This window comes from Hippocampus bargibanti, linkage group LG06 (genome assembly GCF_051943395.1).
Source record: "Hippocampus bargibanti isolate YZ-2025 linkage group LG06, ASM5194339v1, whole genome shotgun sequence".
Classification (NCBI taxonomy): Eukaryota; Metazoa; Chordata; class Actinopteri; order Syngnathiformes; family Syngnathidae; genus Hippocampus; species Hippocampus bargibanti.
The window spans coordinates 8,589,620-8,609,978 of NC_142739.1; the positions used below are offsets into that span (position 1 = coordinate 8,589,620).

A 20,359-nucleotide genomic window follows, 5' to 3' on the forward strand; every position below is an offset into this window, starting at 1 on the left:
AGTAAAAATTTATAGCAGGCATGAAAATAAACGTTGACATCTGTGTCGTAGGGTTTTAAATCAATGTTATCTATAGTTTGAAATGCAGGTTCAAGGTGAATGTGGGGGAGGGAAGACAGTCTTGGCATTTTAAGACAGTTATGTTGTCAAATGAGGGTTTTGAATTAGGGTTTCGATCCACGTTCAGGATTGAAAGGACAACCGACGTCTCCGGACAAGTTGTGTCCATAATTTGTAAAATGGCTTCAAATGACTTCTACTGAACGTATTTCAATAAGATTCCACAGCATATAGCTATATTTTACGTTTTAAGACTTGCGCTGAATATTCAGGAAGTCTTGTTTTTGAGTTGGTGGCGAGTCCGTACGTGACGTGACTAAAGGACCGCCCTTGACCGTAAAAAAAGACGCAGCGTAGCGGTCCTTCCATCACGTCAATGTATTTTGCTGGAATTGTTTGGTCTGAGGTCCTCGTGTTGCACCCAAAAGCCGACAGAAGGCCAGAAGAGGGCGTCCAAGCGCCATATAAGGAATTTATCAGCCTGTGGAAACGGAGGTGGCCACAGGAGGTCGCCATTTTGTGCCTCTTTTTTTGGGTGAGAGATTTTCCCCCAATGTTGCCTCAAAATGGCACAAATAAATTCTTTAATCGATTGCAAACATGTATGCTTTCCTCTTCAGAACAATTTTAATCATATTCATAACTGGATGTGTAACAGGAAAGCATATTCTCCGAATCTGAAGCCATTGTTTTGATTCCCAAGCAATGCAAGACGTCTTGGCGTGACGTCACAAACTGGGGGTGGGACTTTCTGAAAATGCCCAATTCGCGGCTCATTTTTTTGCAGATTTTGGACACTTTAAGTCATTTTTATTGGTGTTTTGCATTTGACTAAAAAATACTGTGTGTTTTGGGTATTTTAGATGCTATAAAAGTTTTTCTGGTATCAGTTAAAAAACAAAACAGTGATGTCGGTTGTCCTTTAAAATCAATGTGAGTGTGTCACTCTAAATCAAGTTTAGAGTTTCTAACAAGAGTCTTAATGGTGAGCTGTCATGTCCCAATTTGGGTTTCAAATCATTTAGAGAAAATGTTAAGATTTTGAGTGTTAGTGTTTTGACAGCTCCGAAATATTTTCAACTATAATGACGGGGCGAATGCACTCGACACACCTATGACAGTAGGGTAAACCATAAGGGGGTATAATATTTTAAGACATTGACAAAAAAGCTTGCGAGTGTATCTGCGGTCTGTCGGTTTACATTCAGAATTTGTGAAAATCGAACTGATGATAATTTGACACTTCACAACTCATAACAACAAAGAAACATTTCAACATCACAGCATCTGTTAGAAACACACACACACGCACGTGCACACACACACACACACACACACACACACACACACACACACACACACACACACACACACACACACACACACACACACACACACACACACACACACACACACACACACACACACACACACGCTGCTAAAGCTAATGCTAATCGTGCTAATACAAATGTGCCACAATTTCCTCTTCTTACCAGCTTTTTGTGTTTGGAGGATCCGCTCGTAGACTCCGTCAGAGTTCTCCAGGAGAGTTTTGCTAGTCTGGATCACCTGAGACCAAAACACACAAACTCATACACACACACACACACACACACACACACACACACACACACACACACACACACACACACACACACACACACACACACACACACACACACACACACACACACACACACACACACACACAGTTCACATTAGCCTAACGAGCTACACGGTCACTGCTGTGGTTTTTCAGGGCGCTTCCGCGCATGGGAGGTCGTCTCCCCGAAAAAGACAGCATCCACTATTGCAGGAAGGCCTGTGTGGGCGAGGTCACGGTTTTGCAAGCCCAAAATTAGAGGGAAAGCAGACAGGAGGACTTTTCTATTAAAAGCTTGGGGTCTGGAGGGCTAAAATGTGGACCCAACTGGCTTTGAAAAAGGAAAATGTGGCTCTTGAGGTAATTTTTAGCAAGTCAAACACAAGGGTGAGTCATAGCAAGACGCTAAGTTTAGACGTAATGCTGTGCTGGGGACGTAATGTCCCGTATGCTGGGGACCTGCACAGAGTTGCTCGGTAGAATGGGGGCCTTGCCTCAGTCTCTGGGAAACTGGATCTACAAAAAAACAAACTTCATCTCAAGTGTTCAGTATCATCAGTCGGACGTCCAATTTACTTCACCACAAAGCTCACTTTAGCGAAAATTCTACAATTGCAATAAAATAAATTTACCAAGGGTGTGTTCAGTCGGTTTATGAACACAAAGTGCGGCAATTTCATTCAACACAACCACAGTGGAGGCTTTTTTTTGGTCAAAGGACGAATTGTGTCGCAGCACTGCAAAACCCCAACGGTGCAATCTCGGCGGCAGCACAGCTGCAGAAAACATGCTCGTTGCTACATGGCGCATGTTGTCATTACCCCCCCCCCCCCAGGGTGAAATCAAATGGCCGTGTGATTTATTTTGAGAGGCTGTTTCGTCTTCCACCCAAGACAGCGCAGGGGCTTTCTTTCTCCGTGGTCTGGCAAATGTCTTCTTACCTCGCGACACTGAATCCCACCGGTGCTCTTTTTGGATTTTATCGATGAAGGATGTCACCGTACATGTTATTGATGTTAAACTAGATTACGTTTGAAAATGGAATTTGCTTTACAAGATTCCACTTGAGTGTCAATGAACCTTTTACTTTTCAATGACATATTTCGGTTCAACATAACTGCGGTGTGATATCAAATGCACGTAACAAGTCGCGCTGTGGTGAAATTAGATGCTTTTTGTGTTAGATCTGTGAAATAGTAAGATTGATTTTGCAAAGGGGGTCTGTACTCTGTTCTTTATTGTAAATTCATGACTGTCGCGACTTGGAAATTTCAGATGACGGGACATTCGTAAGTTGAGATACCGCTTTATGTTTTTTGAATTAATCAGGATTTTTCAAACGCACGTATGAAACTTGTTGCCTTCACTGCCCTAAAACAAGAGTGTCGTTTTAAGTACTCATTCCATCACATACATATTAACATACTGTTATATGTACAACATGAGTTTGAGACTCATTTGCATCCTGCTGTGCACTTTTTGCCCTTATGGAGCTTTCTTTTTATAGAATGCCTGGGTCAGCCCCACTTTCTCCTCCTTCCAATTAGAAACCGGGACGGTTCGTCCTCGCAGTAGCTCAGTTCACACAGTGCTTCTAATGATCCCCACATTACTTACAGGGCGCCTCATTTCCATTCAGTTGGTAACATCTATTAGAGCCTCGAGCCTTTGCTTGGATTGACTGTGCGCCACAGATACCTGTCACACACTCTCCCTTTCTCTACTCGAGTCAATTGTCATCTTTCCATCACAATTACCTCTACAAGCACAAGGGCATATTACGCAACAGCCTGCCAGCTTCCCCGAAGAAAAGGCTAAACAGCCATGGTGTGCTCGTGCTGTGCATTTGATTAGCTGCTAAATTATTCAAAGTGGCAACAACTGACAAAAATAAAAATAAAAAAAACACATCCATGCGTCTTGTGTGCCAAGATGCTCTGGAAAGGAATCCGCCACGCGTAACAAAATAAATAAATAAATAGAAAGACGGGGAAAGCCTGGTGTGTTGCATAATGCGCCGGTATTGATTTTATTACTTAACAGCAGCGGCCGTGCTATTAGCTCACCAAGGCCACTGTCCCCATTAACAGCGGGGAGAAAACAATAAATAAAAATACAGCCATCGAACCAAACAGAGCAGATGTTGATTATTGTTCTGTTGTGGCAGACAGCTACACATCCGGGATATAGAGATAAATGAATCCATCTGTACACAGCTAAAAGACTTTGACCTTGTGGAGTCCATCACAGGTGATTTTGGCTAAAGAAGCAGGGTAAAAGGTTCTTATAAATGCCTTGCATCTCTTTGGATTTGAGACCAGCACCGCTTTTGAGTAATAGACCAAGAGTAGGAAGTAACTTGGTTATAGTCAAGGCAGAAGATGTGCATTTGAATGTTTGTTCAAATCCTGCAGCACTGTTTAATATGCTTCCCTTCATTATTTTCAATATACGACTTAAACTTTTCTTGCCACTCACCAAGTCATAGGTGGTAAACACCTTTTTGAGGACCTCTGGCAGCAAACCTTGGGGCTCCATGAACGGATAGTGGTCAGCCAGGTTGAAGAGTAGTAAGGGGCCGGTGTCCAGTGTACTGAGTCGAGGGGAAAGGGCCAGGATGCACTGCTTGAGATTGGCCACAGCCGAAAGGCCACACAGTTCTTTAAAAGACACGATGGCATTCTGCAGTTGGGGATGACAAATTAAGAATTGATTTTTATTCCACATCATGTTTTGTAATGTCTGGCCTCTTCGCCCAGTAGACAGCCCAGAACAATATGCAATTTGGGTATCAAAATGACCTGCAATTCTTGGCAACTGGACCAGTCCACACTTTCGGCTTCATTGGCGATAAGGTGAAACACAATTGTTACCGGGTACATGTGCTGACTTAGTGCAGGGATACTATAATTCTGGATTCAGTCATGTTGAAATACTTTGGCAATTGTGCAGAATTCATCGCGGCATCCTTCCCAACGCCCACCCCTTAGCTGTACATCGATCAACATTGTAGCAAAAGCCTGGTCAGGGTCGGGTTAATATTATGCCAATTATTGAGTCTGGGGATATTTTGACAGTAGTATATCACAGATAGGGCGTGAAGACATTTGGGGTATGTAAATTATTGAATATTATATCCTTGGCCGATGTGCAACCCTTCGCAAAAGGTTGGTCAGTTTTACCAAATCAAGCAAATGCAGATCAAAACAACTAATCACTGAGATTTTCAGGAGGAACATGAAGAAAGTGAAGTCACATTTGATTCAGCAAGTGTCTGACCTGCATGTTTTCTCGGAGATCCGTGGCCTCCCTCAGCGGCAGCGTGGCCGTCTTGAAGACATCGTCCACGGCTTTGATGAGCAGCACCCTCATGCTGGCGTACTCCCTGCTATTTTTGCTCTTGCGCACCGACAGGCCTCGCTTGTGGGGCTTGCCGCCACCCCTCCGGTTGGTGATGGCCACGTGGACGAAGAGCAGGGTGTGTGGCAGAACCTCACCGGTGAGCGACTGCAGCGGTATGTGTCGAAAACCCGGTTGCAGGCACTCAAATGGGATGGTGTACTGGCCGATGAACTCATCACCTATGTAGTCATCATCGAGCACTACGAAGCGCACCATAGCGAGCTCAGGCAGGTTGATCTGGAACTCAAAGCTCTCATCAAACAGCGGGTTGTCCCCATTCTGATTGACCGTCTTAGTCCTTTGCTCAGCACAGTCGGCAGGAATTCCGTGTATCTCCACATACACGTAAGGGTCTACAACGTCCCCTTTGGCACCAGAGCCTTTTGGTTTGGGGAAGTTCTGTCCACTGATTATCTTAATGTGCAACAGTTGCGGAGAGACACCAGGCACTGAGTCTTTTGTGTTGGCACTGAAATACGACACCTGCTCACGCATAATCGCCGGCCGCAGGACGTAGCCACAATTCCCGTTCTGGCGGAACCAGCCAATGTTCAAATCCATCATCAGACCAGGAGTCTGGTAGTTCATTGCCACAATTTGGCAACCGCATTTCCAGAAATCCTGCGGGTTCATGTTGCTCGAGTCGATCCGCATCGGACTGGGGTAAACCCGTGCCAGAAACTTCTTGTTGTAGTTCACAAATTCTCCGGGAAAGTCGCTTGCGCAGCGGCCAGCAAAGACCTCATTGAATGAACACAGCTCCCAATGCCTCTGACCCTGGAACGACGTCGGGAAGTCCTTGAATTCAACAGACTTGCACAACGTAACTAGGTCGGAAAGGTCCTTTAACAGCTGGACCTTCTTGGGAACAACTGTCTGTTGTTCTGTTGAGTCAATGCTCATTCTTTGCGACATCTCAGCTCCTTCGTCCTCATCGGTCACTTCCCCCTCGGAGGCAGTGCAGTTGGTGCCGAGTTTCTTGCCTTTCAGCAGGATTTTTCCCTTCAGATCTGCGGGGGACGGGAGGTAGCAATCATCGGGTTTCGGGAGATCCAGGCTGAGCTTATCTCCCAGGATCTTCTTGAGGTGTTGAAACATAACCTTCTGCTGGTTCAAAGAGCAGTGGTTCTCCAAACACAGAATCAGCGGGAACTCTGATGCGACAAAGGCATACTTGTTGACCACATCGATAACGCTGCAAAATATGATCTGCGAGGTCATGGTGTGGCCGGTGTAAATCACTGGTTCATTGTCAGGTCCGTCCCAAACATCCAGCTCCACACTGCGACAGCCCATTTTAAGGGCACGGATGTACCCCGTCACATCCGAAGGCCCCCTGAACTGATCTTCTATAAGGTAAGTATTGTGGGAGGAATTAATATAGTAGTGGGACAATGGCTGGTTCATGTCTTGGCACACGGTTTTGTGCTCAGGGTCAAAAATGTGGCACTCCGGCGACAGAAGGTAATTTGTGAAGCCGTCCAGAGAGAGCCAGCTTCTTTGTCGACCCTTCTTGGAAGGCTCGTACTCCTGGATGACGTCCACGCTGGTGTCCTCACTGACTTGTGCCATTCCCTGCTCAGCCTCCAGGAATATCATCAAGTCCTTTGTGTCCAAAAACTCTTTGTTGCTGGAGAACTGGACAAACAGAAAATAGATTTCCGGCCTTGTGCAGAGGTCATGAAAGACCTCAATGAACTCGTCCTTGGTCACTGGAGAGCCGACCTTGTCCTTAACTTTGTGAAGCTCCTTGAACTTCAGCTCAATTTTCACATTTTTAAGTCCTGGGTTCAACTTTTTGATTAGCTGCACAGCAGCGCAAATTGTTATCTGTTGACTGTTGTGGCCATCTATTTCGCTGAAAAGTTCACCAAGCCAGGATGAACGCATGTTATTCTGACTGCTCTCAATCATGTTCAGCGTATGTTTCCCGTATGAGATCAGGTACCTCAGGCCAGTGATCCAGGTGTTGGCTACATCTGCGGTGTTGGCCACCAAGTCCAAGGACTCATAGTTCTCCCCAAAGATAACGGAGAATGCGCAATCCTCCGAGATCTGATCATATGTTCCATTGGTTCGAAAAGTGTCTGTGTTCTTCCCCTTGCGAACCTCCTTGATTGACTTGACATCAATTTTGGCCTTGTCAGACTCCTTCTTGGATGGTTCCCACCGCAGGGACTGCATGTCAGCATCCAGTAGAAAGTAGCGGTGGTAGATGCGCGAATTGGAGCGCACCTTCTTGAGCTCCGAGCCATCAACCATGGTGGTGATGCAGTCGCTGGCGCTGCTCATCTTCTTCTCTGTGGGCATGCTGCTGAATGACACAGTCTTCTTCCTCTCCTTCCGCTGTCTCGAGGAATCCTGTGAAGTTAACACAAATTTTGGTACTTGAAGTAGCCGCACATTAACAGAATGTAAACGTAAACACCTAAGTACATATTTTGCCTATTTTTAAAATGGTGTCTGTGAGCACATCATCATGAATCTTTACGCATGGGTGTAAGAGTATGCAAATGACCTAAAATGTAAAGTCACAATTTGGCTAATCTACATACCACTCTCTCCCACAGTAAGTTTTACTAACCATGACTTGGAAGCGAGATTGGCTGAAGAACCAGAGCTACTCAAACCCCAGCTGGACCACAAAGTATAAATCAATTGTCAGAGCCAAAAGGTAAACAGAGATGCATTGACCTTTGTAAGATGCAAAAATCAGCCTCAGATAAATTCCAGATACTTGAAGTTCTCAATGTAAAAGGAATAATAATTTCTGTTGACGATACATCTGTTACAAGTGCCAAACATGCAGACCCCCTTCGCCCAATGTAACCTGGTGTCTGAGTGATGAAGCATTGCCTTCACGAGGGACAATAAAATCTGTTTTGCAGGGCCTTTGTCAGGGCTGCTATGTGCTTAGGAGTTCATAATTACATTTTTAAATTTAAGTTGAATCAAATTTATTCATGGAGCACTTTTGATCACAGAAATGTCTCAAAGGAATTCACATGCTCACAGTTGAAAAATATTAATGACATTCCTTAATGTTCACCCCCAGTAGAGTAATAAATCACTATAAAAAGAGGAATAGGGAAAGCTTGGACTCTGATGCCTATTGTCACGCCACGCTTAGTCATCGTGTTACCAAAATACTGAATGTTCAGCAAATAGCCCAACGTACACAGGGTGGGTCTGTATAAGGCTCATTTGCTTGATATGGGACAGCCCCTACAAGACTGGCTAATTTAAACAAGAAAATATGGTTCTATAATTCTTGTTCATGGAGTTATTATGGGAAGGGAATAAAAAGAAAATAAACTTGTTTTTAAATAATGAAAAGAAAGCATGACTTGCCTCCTTTAAGGAATAACCTCAAATCTAAACCGCCAGTAGTCTGGGCGCCTCCTGAACTGTGAACATATTTTGCACTTCTGACTACAAGTAGCTGTCACTGTACATTACAGACGTTCCCTTACAGGGAGAAAAGTTGCCCGCAGGAATCGAGTCAAATTCTGCAGGCAGTGTTGACATTTTGAGTGAACCCAGTTTCTTCTGTTCCTTTTTTTTCTAGTTTTTTATTTCCCCACCGTCGCTGCAAGAGCACCAGGTTCAACACAAGGACAAACTTTTATGTTGTGGACTTTGCAGAGTTCAGGGAAAGTCAGATTTGTTTGTCACATAGAGGAACTTTAGGTGAAAAAATGTTGCCATGATAATGTTTCATTTTGGTAGAGTCAGAAGAATGCTCTTTTTCTGTTAATTGCCATTTGTATGTCCCAGGTAGAGGCTCCCAATCTCTTTAGTCTGATAGTCACATTTTCTTTGAGTTAAATATAAATATTAAAAAAAAACATTTGGAGGTATTTTAGACTATAAGAACATAATAACAGGTCATATTCTGCTTATATGTATCAGCACACTTCATACTTATGAGCCGGGGAAAGAATGTGTGCGTCTTAAGGCAGAGTCAAAGCAGTCAGAAGTGTTTTCATTCCTGTCTCACTGATCTGTTTCGTCCATCATTTCCCTTAAATTTCGAATGTCAACGGTTGGAAGAACACCCGCGACAAGCCGGCACTTCCAGCACCTGGAGTAAGCCCGTGCGCAGGAAGTGACAATGAAGCGTTCTTTCAAGGATCGAGAAACACACACATTCTTGTGCTAGATAAACAAAACACCTGTGTCTTCTCAGAGGCAGGATGTGACAGTCACATGAGATGAGACAAGAGCCAGCTGCGTGACTTGCTTGTGAATACTCATTGTGGATGCGCTTTCAACATGGCTACTCATGAATGGGCAAGGGGGGGGGGGGGGGGGTGACACAACAAAACCACATGGGAGCTACTGGGAATTATTTCTTTTGCTTGATAGACAAAAAAGGGAAATTATTATAATCGCTCGAAAGAAAAATGTCTTAAAGGACAACCAACATCACATTTTTGTTTCCAAACTGACATCAGAAAAACGTTTTGTAGCATCTAAAATACCCACAACATGCAGTATGATATTTTTAGTCAAATGCAAAACACCTATAAAAATTACTTAAAGTGTGCTGAAACTGCAAAAAAATTGAGACCGGAAGTGGCCAGTTTCAGAAAGGTCCCGCCCCCATGTTCGTGGTGTCACGCCAAGACGTCTTGCCTTGCTCGAGAAACAAAACAATGGCTTCAGATTCGGAGAATATGCTTTCTTGTTACTCATTCAGTTATGAATATGATTTAAATAGTTCTAAAGAGGTAAGCATACATGTTTGCAATCGATTGAAGAAGGTATTCCCTGTCATTTTGAGGTCTCTGGGGGGGGGGGGGGGGGTAGCACCGAAAAGAGGCAGAAAATGGCGACAAAGCTCTGTGAAAACGGACTGATTAAGTCCTACAATTTTTGTCAGCGACTATCAAATAGATGCTCGGGGCAACCCACAAGAATTCACCATCGCATTATTTAGGAGTCTTCTAATTTCGCCATCAACACGGATCATCATGAAGTCAGACCAAACAAAGTACCGCAAAATGCATTCAGGTGATGCAAGGTATGTCCTTTCTCGGTTAGGGGCGTTCCTTGTCAGCAACTCAAAAACAAGACTTCCGGAATATTAAGCGCGAGTCTTAAAACGTAAAATATAGCTATTTGCGGTGGAATCTTTCTAAAATACGCTCAGTAGAAGTCATTTGAAGGGATTTTTTTTTTCCAAGATGGCGCCTGAGTAGGCATATAATAAAATAATATAATAAAGGCATATCCAATCCAATCCAATCAGCAAGTGCTCTCACGAGCCTTGCTTTTTTTTGTTGTTTTTGTCTTGTTATTGTGTTTTCTTTTGTCACTTTATGTTGTTGTGCAACACGTGGAATGGATACAGATTGTTTTTCAGCATTTTGGCCACGACAATCATCAAGGAGGAGACTGTGCTGAGCGGTTGCGCCTTTCGGGAGCATGAATATGCCAGTACTGTTTTTGAATGGGAGGAATGTCGGAGCCATTTGACTGCCATCGCTGGACAGCTCTGGGGTCATTGTGCTTTTTTTGCGCCTGTAATGGGCAGCGTCTTCACAGCCCCGCTTTGTTCAGCGAAAAGGTCAGTGCTGTTGGACAGTCTGCGGTTGGATGGATGCATGGCTTGAGGAGCCCGCGATAAGAAGAAAGCAGCGTCAGCGCAGAGCGCCGATGCGTATGTGGAACTGTCGCGGCATGGAATTGAAGCGGATTTATGTGGGACAGGAGATGTGAGACAATGTCTTTTCGTCAATGGATGCTACAGCTTCGTGTTTGCTTTCAACATTTAGCTTGTAGTAGATGTACTAATTCCACCATGACGTCCCTGATCCACTCCTGACATGGATGCTTTGATCCTCTCTTTCAACTAGAACTGCTTCATGTCATCACAAAGAGGGTACAGCAAGTCCTGAAGAATGAATGACTATGTGTCTTTGTGTTGTCATATTTGTTATTTTTTCAAATTTTGTTTCCCAAGATGGCGGCGCGTGAACACGCAGCGGCTCCCCTCTCCCGGCAAATTGCCGTTTTCATGTTTATGTTTGTTAAAGTAATTATAAGTGCCTTGCATGCTGGGTCCGAGAGGACAGTAATTTCATCTGTGCTGTATGTCATGCATATTAGCATATTTGACAATAAAGCTGACTTTGACTTTGACTTGACTTTACAAATTATGGACACAGCTTGTCCGGAGGCGTCGGTTGTCCTTTAGACACTCCACAGAGAATGGTGTTGCTAATAATTTGGACAAATTGAATAAAATAATTACATAAAGTGAGATAAAAGTGAAAATGGTGATTACCAATCAGGTTGCGGGGTCGGGGGGTGATGAGTATCTAAACAACAATTAAGAAATATCATTCCATATGGATTGATGGTGGACCCACCAATATTTTTTGAAAATGAATCTGTTCCTGTTACGGTCATTGTTTTTCAAAATAAAAGCAAATGTCTCAATTTGATTCAATATAAAAGATAATCTGCTTTCATGAAATCAGAATATCATTATTGTAGAAAGGCTGAAATTGGGATTCGGATAATTTGACGAGAAAAGAATAGAGCTAGGTGATTATTAATATAGTTTTCAATTAATTTGATGTTGAGTATAGTTTTGCTTTTTTGATTAATGCTGTGCTGATGACGATTTTGTGTTTGGTAGCCTTTTACTGAGCGAGTTGCTTGTTCTGTAGCCACAAAGGGACATAAGTCTTCTTGTGCCGGTCCCAAGCCCGGATAAATACAGAGGGTTGTGTCAGGAAGGGCATCCGACATAAAAGCTTGGCCAAAACAAACATGCGTATCATACCTCTGAAGATGGAGGTTACTGATTCGCTGTGGCAACCCCTTGAAGGGAAAAGCCGAAAGGAAAAGAAGAAGAATTAATTTGATAATCAGTTAATTTTGACATCACCGATTTCAAACCCATGATATATTCATTCAAAGCCCCAGGTGGCTGGAATATATCCCACTGGGTCGTCGCAGGGCTTTTCCACATCGTGACAAGGCGCTCAAAGCAGTCACGGTAGCACAAAGGACGATCCGCACGCTGGCTGTCTCTTCAGAAACCCCCTACCAGCACACCCCCCATCACTCTTCTACTTTCTCTCTCTGACAATCATGCATTCATGGCCAATGAGACGCTATAGAGCGATTACGTCGGCCCAAAGCCTCAGGTCATGCACTGGTTGTCAAAGCTAGAGTTCTTAAAAAAAATATTAATAAAAATGTTTGTGCTCCTGGAGCTTCCAACTTTCTCACCATGACCTCCACGCACAACGTGGCGCGCTAAAGTATTTTGTATATTTTGTTGCTATGCCAGCTAAGCCAACAATACAAATGCAATTGCCGCGGATATAAACAAAGGCACTGTTTTTATAGCAGGCTACATAGTTCAGTCTTTGCACATTTTCAGCATTACCTTTTCAAATTTACTATATAACATAGTTGGAAATAAATTACGGAATTCCAAATGATATTTCAAATGATATTTCAAATGATATTTATTAGATTGGGTTGGGTAACTGTTGTTAGTGGGAATAAAATATGCAACGGTAACTATCCCCAAGCACCTGCTAATTTGCCACTAGTTAACGTTGGGAGCCAGATGGACCAGTTCTGTTTTCACTTGGCAAAGCGTAAATATGCCACAGGGTCAGTAAACATTTTGGGCTGTTTGTCGAACAGTTTTATCGTGTAAAAGTGCAATTGAGAAAGCACACCGAAAATAGCTGTTCTAGAATTGATCGTACCATATGCGGATTTGGGTTGAGTTCACGACATCCTCTACCGTCACCTATCAGAGTGAAATAAATGTTCCTTGAATCCTCAGACTTTGTTACATGTAACAATCATTTTCAGCATGTTTGAAGACATGTCACATGTACATCAATGTGAATTGTCAGGACGGTATCACCTCAAATTTGTATTGTGAAACATTATTAGATCTAAATAGCTAGCTAGCTATCTGAATATATAGTGTGATGTCACGAGAGGCTGTGTCCTGGAGGGTAAATACATCCCCCTAAGATGGCTCCACCCAGAGAGAGTCTTGGCCCCATCTGGTGGAAGGCAGCAATTAAAACCACACACCTGCAGCTGATCAGGGCTTGATTGGCAAGCAAGGCTCTTAAGGCAGAGAGCCTCTGAGTGTGGAGCTTGGGGAAAGACAAGCTCGATTGCTGTGCTCTGTGAAGAAGTCGATTGCTGCGTGGAACTCATTGCCAGTTGGGACCACACGACTTGACACTAGATTTGAACCTAGCTAAGGTGGCTAGGCTACATGAGGAGGACGTCAAGAGGGGTGAGGCCTAGAGACTCTTGGAAAAGAACTCCGTCTTCAGTTTTACCTCAGAAGATACTTTATTTGGATTTAAGCATCAGAAGAGACTTTATTTTGATAAGTATTGGAAGAGACACTATTCAAACCTTTGTTGCTTGTGAATTCCCCCTGGAACCCTTGATTAAAACCTTTTGTTTGTATCCAAACCTGTCGTCCATTGCATTTCTTGTCCTGTCCCGCTGAGAGCTAGCCTCTCATGATATCACAATAGATACAGCGATACCTTGACTTACAAACGCTTTAGCTAACAAACGTTTCGCCTTAGGAATGTTAAATTTGCGAGAATATAATCTTGGCATGCGAACTATTTTTCGGGGAACACACGGAGCGCCACAATGAGTGATTTGTCGTTCGCAAACAAGGAGGAGCTGGAAATGGCAGCCGACTTTTTTTGTCCTCTATTGCCCGCCCCCAGTCTTTGGTTAAAGCCGCACGTGATTGGTCAAGATCTGTGGTGGAGGAGACACAAGCAGCAGTGAGGGGGGGAGGGGTTATAGAAACACAGAGCTGCACATGAACAGGAAAATCAGATGACAGAGCTTGAAATAACAAAAGTGAAAAAAAGTGAAAAGGTGAGCCCATGGATAGAAAACAATGACATTTGGACTTGTTTCCACTTTATTGATAGTTCAAAGGCAGAGTGTAGACTGCAGGGTTAAAATATCCCATCAATCAGGCTCCACAAAAAAACCCGCACAAGCCATCTGTACAATTTGAAGAGAAAAGACAAGCAAGGGAACCAGCTATTAATGAAGTTTCTAGTGTGTCTGCCTGCATCTGTTGCTGTTGCCTGCATCTGTTGCTGTCACAAGATCACAACTTCCAAGATGTACAACGCAGAGCTCCTTGAGACACTTTATGCAAAAAGCTATCCATTCCATCAAGCAATCAATGACCATCACAAAAAATAAAACGACTTTATTACACAGTACAGTTTATTTATTTAATTGCAATACCATAGCACATTTATTATACATGACATAAGGTATATTGTGTGTAGTTACGAGGCTTATTTAATTGAAAATTGTGTTTTATGGGGACATGGGAGCGGATTATTCTCATTTAAATGGTTTCCTGTGGAAAATTAATGTTTGGGATACACACTTTTCACCTTACACACACTTTCTGGGAAACAATTAAGTTCGTAAGCCAAGGTATGACTGTACTTCATTTGTTAGGTTAAATTGTTCTGTTTATTATTAATCATAGTAGCAGTGAAGAATTTCTATTGAAAATTTCTAAATTATTGCAATAAAAAGTCATGCCAATTCTTAACACTATGTTGGGCAGCCTAGTGTCCACTAGTTAGCACATGCGCCTCACAATGCAGAGGTAAACAGTTCGATTACAATCTGTGTAGTTTGTTTTTTCTCCCTGTCTATGTGTGGGTTTTCTCCACGTACTCTGGTTTCTTCCATTTGAAAATAAATGCATGGCAGTTCAACGGAAGACTCGTAATTGTCCCGAGGTGTGATTGTCAACTTGAATGGATGTTCAACTACTGTATGCGTGTCCTGTCCTGCGATTGGCTGGCAACAAGCTATTACCCCCGAAGACAGCTGGGATAAGCTCCAGCACTCACCATCAACGGTTGAGGTGTTACAACACTTGAATTCACTGCCAAACCTCCCAGACGTGATGCATATTTGACATTGATAAATGCCTATCGCAGGGAAATAGTAAGCAACGGCTTAACATCGTCTTTGAGTAATACTGGGTGTGAAGTGACACACGGAAGGTTCTTACATCTGTGTTGGCAAAACAAAGTGTCACAAAAGCACTCCATGATTTTAAAAACGGATTCACTGTGCATATCAATTATGTCATGTGGTGATTCACGGGGGCTCTCGATGGTGCCGTGTGATGATGTGGCTCTTTTGTTTTGTTTTTGTTTTCAGGCCACTGAGCATTGTAGCTCAGCGCGGTAAACAAAACAAAAAATGGAAAAAGAAAAAGGCGTTTCAAAGCATGGAATGGAGAAAATTACTGGACCGACCGGAATGAGATAAGCTACAAAGAGTGAAATTGTGGTGATTGGAGCAAAATCGTTAAGTGTGTGTGTGTGTGGGGTGGGGCATTACTTGGATGTTTTGGATAACAATGTAATCCTGTAACAACCTTAACAACAGAAAAATGGAGTGGTGATTATATTAGCAACCTTTGACTGTTGACTGTATATCTTGTACATCTTGACTTTGAGCCCATAAAATAATGTAAATTTTATCTCGATGACGCCAGGAAAAAGGATTGTTTTTTTGTCTGATAATGTGTTAATTTTTTGGGGAACATAAGAACAACTTTACCCCATAAACCATTCTCCATTTTATTTTGTATTTTATTAGCATGCTGCACAGTCCAGTAAAATGAAAAATTCTGAAAGTTGCGCATCAGGAACATCATTTTTGCCCATTTTTCCAAGACTCTCAGAATAACCATGTTTACCGGAATTCCCAAAGTACCTTGTATCTGCATTTTCTGAACGCCTACGGCTTTTAATTAATATGAAGCTATTTATTTATTCATTTTTACTGGCAAGCTTCGATTGCCTTGTCACATCTGACCGATTAAATTACCAAACATGCCATGGTGGACAAATGAAATTGCCCTAGTCTGCCTTCATCGTGAACTTTGCGGTTGGAGTGCACATGCACGGTGGCGGAGCAGGCTGCTCGAAGAGTGAAATGCGGATGTATGTGTGCATAGCGGTGCGCGGCTATCAAAGGAGCAATTGTGAGAGGAAATAAGCATCTTGAGTTAAGTTTTATGGGCATAGGGAAGGAGTGCCATAAATACAGCCATCTCTGCAGGGGGACCCCAGTCTCTCTGTTTGGCAAGCGACTCCCACCATTGCTAGTATTGGACGACTGAAAAGCAAAATATCATAACTCCTTCCTTTTTAACAAATTGACAAAATATATACACCGTTTTGTTCCAATGACAATGATCATTATGGTGGAAACAAAATAAAAATAATGTTGTCATTTACCAACATTATTAGTTAGCAACCTGATAGCAGGTGTATGAAGTCAGCCAAGTACCCACTAAAGGCCCACGTATGATATGCACATCCACGTATGAATGCACAGCCCAGTAGTAATAAAATGTAATTTTTTACATCAAATACCCCTTTTCATGCTGAGTTTAGTGGCAACAGTAAAGCAAACTAACTGTCGGAATCATCTGCTGACGGTTTCGACATGCAAACCGCTCCACTCCTGCATGCTGTCATCATCTTTGCTACTTGTTAGGCAACATGAAATGACTAACACTTGCAAAATAGGTAAATTATATACACGATGTACTGCTGTAAAGGGATTATTTGAGGAACTATGAGTGCGTGTTGCAAAGTCATCGGGGAAAATGATGGGGCAGGGGGGGGTGTTTTATGGAGGGCAGGTAGAGTCTGACTTCAATATTTCCACCCACCTTGATGATGCTACTCCTACGGGGCATGTCTGCCTTGTTGTCGGGCTCGACAGGGGCTTCCACGCCTCCACAATCTTGGCCGACCATGTTGTCTTCACACATGCCACAGTCGCCGTTCGACACCGAGCCCTCTCCGGGCGTCTTCCCCGCTGCGTGCACGCCCACCTCGGCCGCCGCGTGATCCAGCAGCCTGGCCCCGTTCTCCTCGAACTCCGCCATGGACGAGCGTCCAAACACACACACAATCCCGAAAACCGCTCCTGGTTCGGATTTAATCCAATTTTCTCACTGGGAACATCCGCAAGGGATGCTGCTGCTGCTGCTGCTGGTGGTGGTGGTGGTGGTGGTTCGCCAGAATCATCCGCCGCCGGGTGCTCGGAGGTGCAGCGCGGCTAATAGGGGAAGTGTGTGCGCGGGAGGACGGCGGCAGAACCACTGGTGGTGTCGGTACACGACACCGTGACATCGGACCGGGTTGATAGCGAGCTTCTGAGGTAAATTGCAGAACGGGCGGCTGGCAACGTGTCGCTTTTGACGAATAAATCCCCGCGGTGTGACTCACCCGGGGATCTTCAGTTCGTCGGCGGCGACGTAGCACTCCATTTGGGGGAGCGGCTACGAGGAGGCGGTGGTGATTTTTAACAGCTGCTCTGGCGAGTAAACTCCGGTTAGCTACCTAGCCAGTCAGCTAGGGAGTCAGCTAACTTAGTTGACAACTTTTCGCACTTGAAAAGAAGCCGACTTGAAGAACTGGGGGGGACGCCTTTCCTGGACTTGTTGTCCGAGAAACGTGGAAACAGTAGTTCGACGTTCGAACCGCAACGACCACAATTCATACGTCCACGCGCACGCAAGTTATGTCGCCTCGTGAACGCGCGCCAGGCAAAAACAGAATGTGCTGTCAATCATATCTCGCTGTGATGTTTTGCAATAGTTTTTTAGGTGACGGGGCTAAAAGGAGTAGACTGGTTCGAATGTAAACACGCCCCTTTGAGTAGTGATGATTATGACATGACAATACATGTCGCAAAGACTTTTGGGTTAAAGCCTGCATTGTACTACAACATTTATGTAATTTGAAGATGCTTGTAATTCAAAATAGTAATCTATTTCCCTTGAAATAAATGTCCTCCTAAAATACACATTATTTAAAATGTTTTTAATGCAACAAACGATGTATCGTTTCAACAAATCGTTAAGGGGGTGTCTATGATTGTTCTGAAAGGAAGTTTATTTGTTTCTCCCATACAGCATAAAAAAACAAATACACTGACAGCTATTTTCTTGAAAAGTTCATTCGGTCAGGACTTGTGTTTCAAACCACAATGAATTTCATCAGTATAAGGTGCACCTGAGTATAAGGTCCACCTCCAATGAATGGTGTATTTTCAAACCTTTTCCATATATAAGGTGCACCGGACTATAAGGCCCACCATCAATGAATGATTTTTTTTTTCAAATATAATATCAGCAGCTGCCAGCAAGTGCTCTCATGAGCGTTAGTGTTTTTGTGTTTTCTTTTGTCACTTTGTGTTGTGCATCGTGTGGAACGGATATTGGATTGGATTGGATTGGATATGCCTTTATTAGTCTCACAGTGGAGAAATTTACATTTCACAGCAGCAAAGTGATGAAAGGAATGAAAGTAGAAAAACAAAATACATGAGCTGCTGGAAAGGCAGCCACTCTCGCGGCGCCGTCTTGAAGTCAAAAGAACAAAAAAAAACTAAATAACAAATAATATGACAGCATAGAGACAATATGACAAAACAAAGACACAAAGAGACATTCATTCTTCAGGACTTGCTGTACCCTCTTTGTGATGACATGAAACAGTTCTAGATGAAAGAGGAGAGGATCAAAGCGTCTTTCCACCAGTGGATCAGGGACATCATGGTGGAATGTGCATGTCAACTACAAGCTAAATGTTGAAAGCAAACACGCAGCTGTAGCATCCATTGACGAAAAGAGATTGTCTCACATCTCCTGTTCCACATAAATTTGCTTCAATTCCAAGCCGCAACAGTTCCACATACGCATCGGCGCTCTGCGCTGACGCTCCTTTCTTCTTATTGCGGGTTCCTCAAGCCATGCATCCATCCAGCCGCAGACCGTCCAACGGCACTGACCTTTCCGCTAAACAAAGCGGGGCTGTGAAGATGCTGCCCATTACAGGCGCAAAAAAGCACAATGGCCCCTTTGGTGTCCAGCGATGGCAGTCGAATGGCTCCGACATTCCTCCATTCAAAAACAGTACCGGCATATTCATGCTGCCGAAAAGGCGCAACCGCTCAGCACAGTCTCCTCCTTGATGAATGTCGTGGTCAAAAATGCTGAAAAACAATCCGTATCCGTTCCACACGACGCACAACAACACAAAGTGACAAAAGAAAACACAAAACAAGACAAAAACAACCAAAAAAAGCAAGGCTCATGAGAGCACTTGCTGAGGCTGCCTACTCGGGCGCCATCTATATATATATATGGTATGGTTTGTTTTTCAGTATTTTTGGCCACGGCATTCATCAATGGGGAGACTGTGCTGAGCCCTCGCGCCTTTTCAGCAGCACAAATATGCCAGCACTGTTTTTGATTGGGAGTATGTCGGTGCGATTTGACTGTCATCACTGGACAGCTCTGGGCCAATTGTACTTTTTTGAACCTGTCATGGGCAGCATTTTCACAGACTCGCATTGTTGGCCTAACGTAGATGTGCACTGCCCGGCACAGGAGAAACGAGACTCGTCCTTAGCACCTGCGGGATCCAGCGGTGAGTGGGGTCTCGGCCTGACATGGACACGGATGTGGTACGGTTCGTCGTGGATATGACTCAATTCAATCATACACGGCGACGCATGACTTGATGTGGGTGTGCACTGCCAGACACCGAGTGTCACCCAGGACGGCCACCTGGAAAGAGGTCTCGGTCTGATGTGGACGTGGATGCGGCACGGCTTGTCGTGGACGTGAGTGTGACCCTTTTCACACAATCACACGACGAAGCATGGTTCGACATGGACTGCTAGGCACAGGATGGAAATTTTACCGGTGGGAACCGATGGTTGGTCGGGTCATTTTGTCACGATTTGCGAGGTGGTGAAGGTTGTGGATCCCAAATAAGCAGGCACGAGGGAGCAGCAGGTTGTATTTGACAAATTGTATTAATATAAAGTCAGCAGGAACAAAATGTAAAACATCAAAGTCATCCAAACAGAAAATTACAGAGTATCAACGAAAACCATGAGTAAAAATCTGCCAAGATGAAACAAACCTGACAGGGTGGAGCAAATACATACAATGACCCGACACAGAATGGTTGCACCGGGAGTCCTTTTAACTGCAACTGATTGGAACGACCAACACCTGTGCAGCTGCAGGCGGGGCAGACAGCGCTATTCGTTGGTCGCCAACCAGATCGTGACAGTTTCCTGTTTGCTTTCAACATTTAGCTTGTAGTAGATGTGCACATTCCACCATGACGTCTCTGGTGAAAATGACTCTTTGATTCTCTCCCATTTCATCTCGAATGGCTTCATGCA

At 43.8% G+C, this 20,359-nt stretch overlaps 1 protein-coding gene across 2 annotated transcripts in view; it reads right to left on the reverse strand.

The window, feature by feature from the left end:
- The window catches only part of plcl2 (phospholipase C like 2), a 34,744-nt gene extending 16,373 nt beyond the window's left edge, over positions 1 to 18,371 (reverse strand). For both annotated transcript variants that reach the window (XM_088998245.1, XM_088998246.1), the window contains exons 1-4: positions 16,821 to 18,371; positions 4,943 to 7,426; positions 4,142 to 4,345; positions 1,554 to 1,629 (exon numbers count right to left, since the gene is read on the reverse strand). In XM_088998245.1, the coding sequence (XP_088854371.1) occupies positions 1,554 to 1,629; positions 4,142 to 4,345; positions 4,943 to 7,426; positions 16,821 to 17,039 (2,983 nt within the window). In that variant the 5' untranslated portion in view covers positions 17,040 to 18,371. The remainder of the gene's footprint in view (positions 1 to 1,553; positions 1,630 to 4,141; positions 4,346 to 4,942; positions 7,427 to 16,820) is intronic.
- Between the last annotated feature and the right edge of the window lie 1,988 nt (positions 18,372 to 20,359).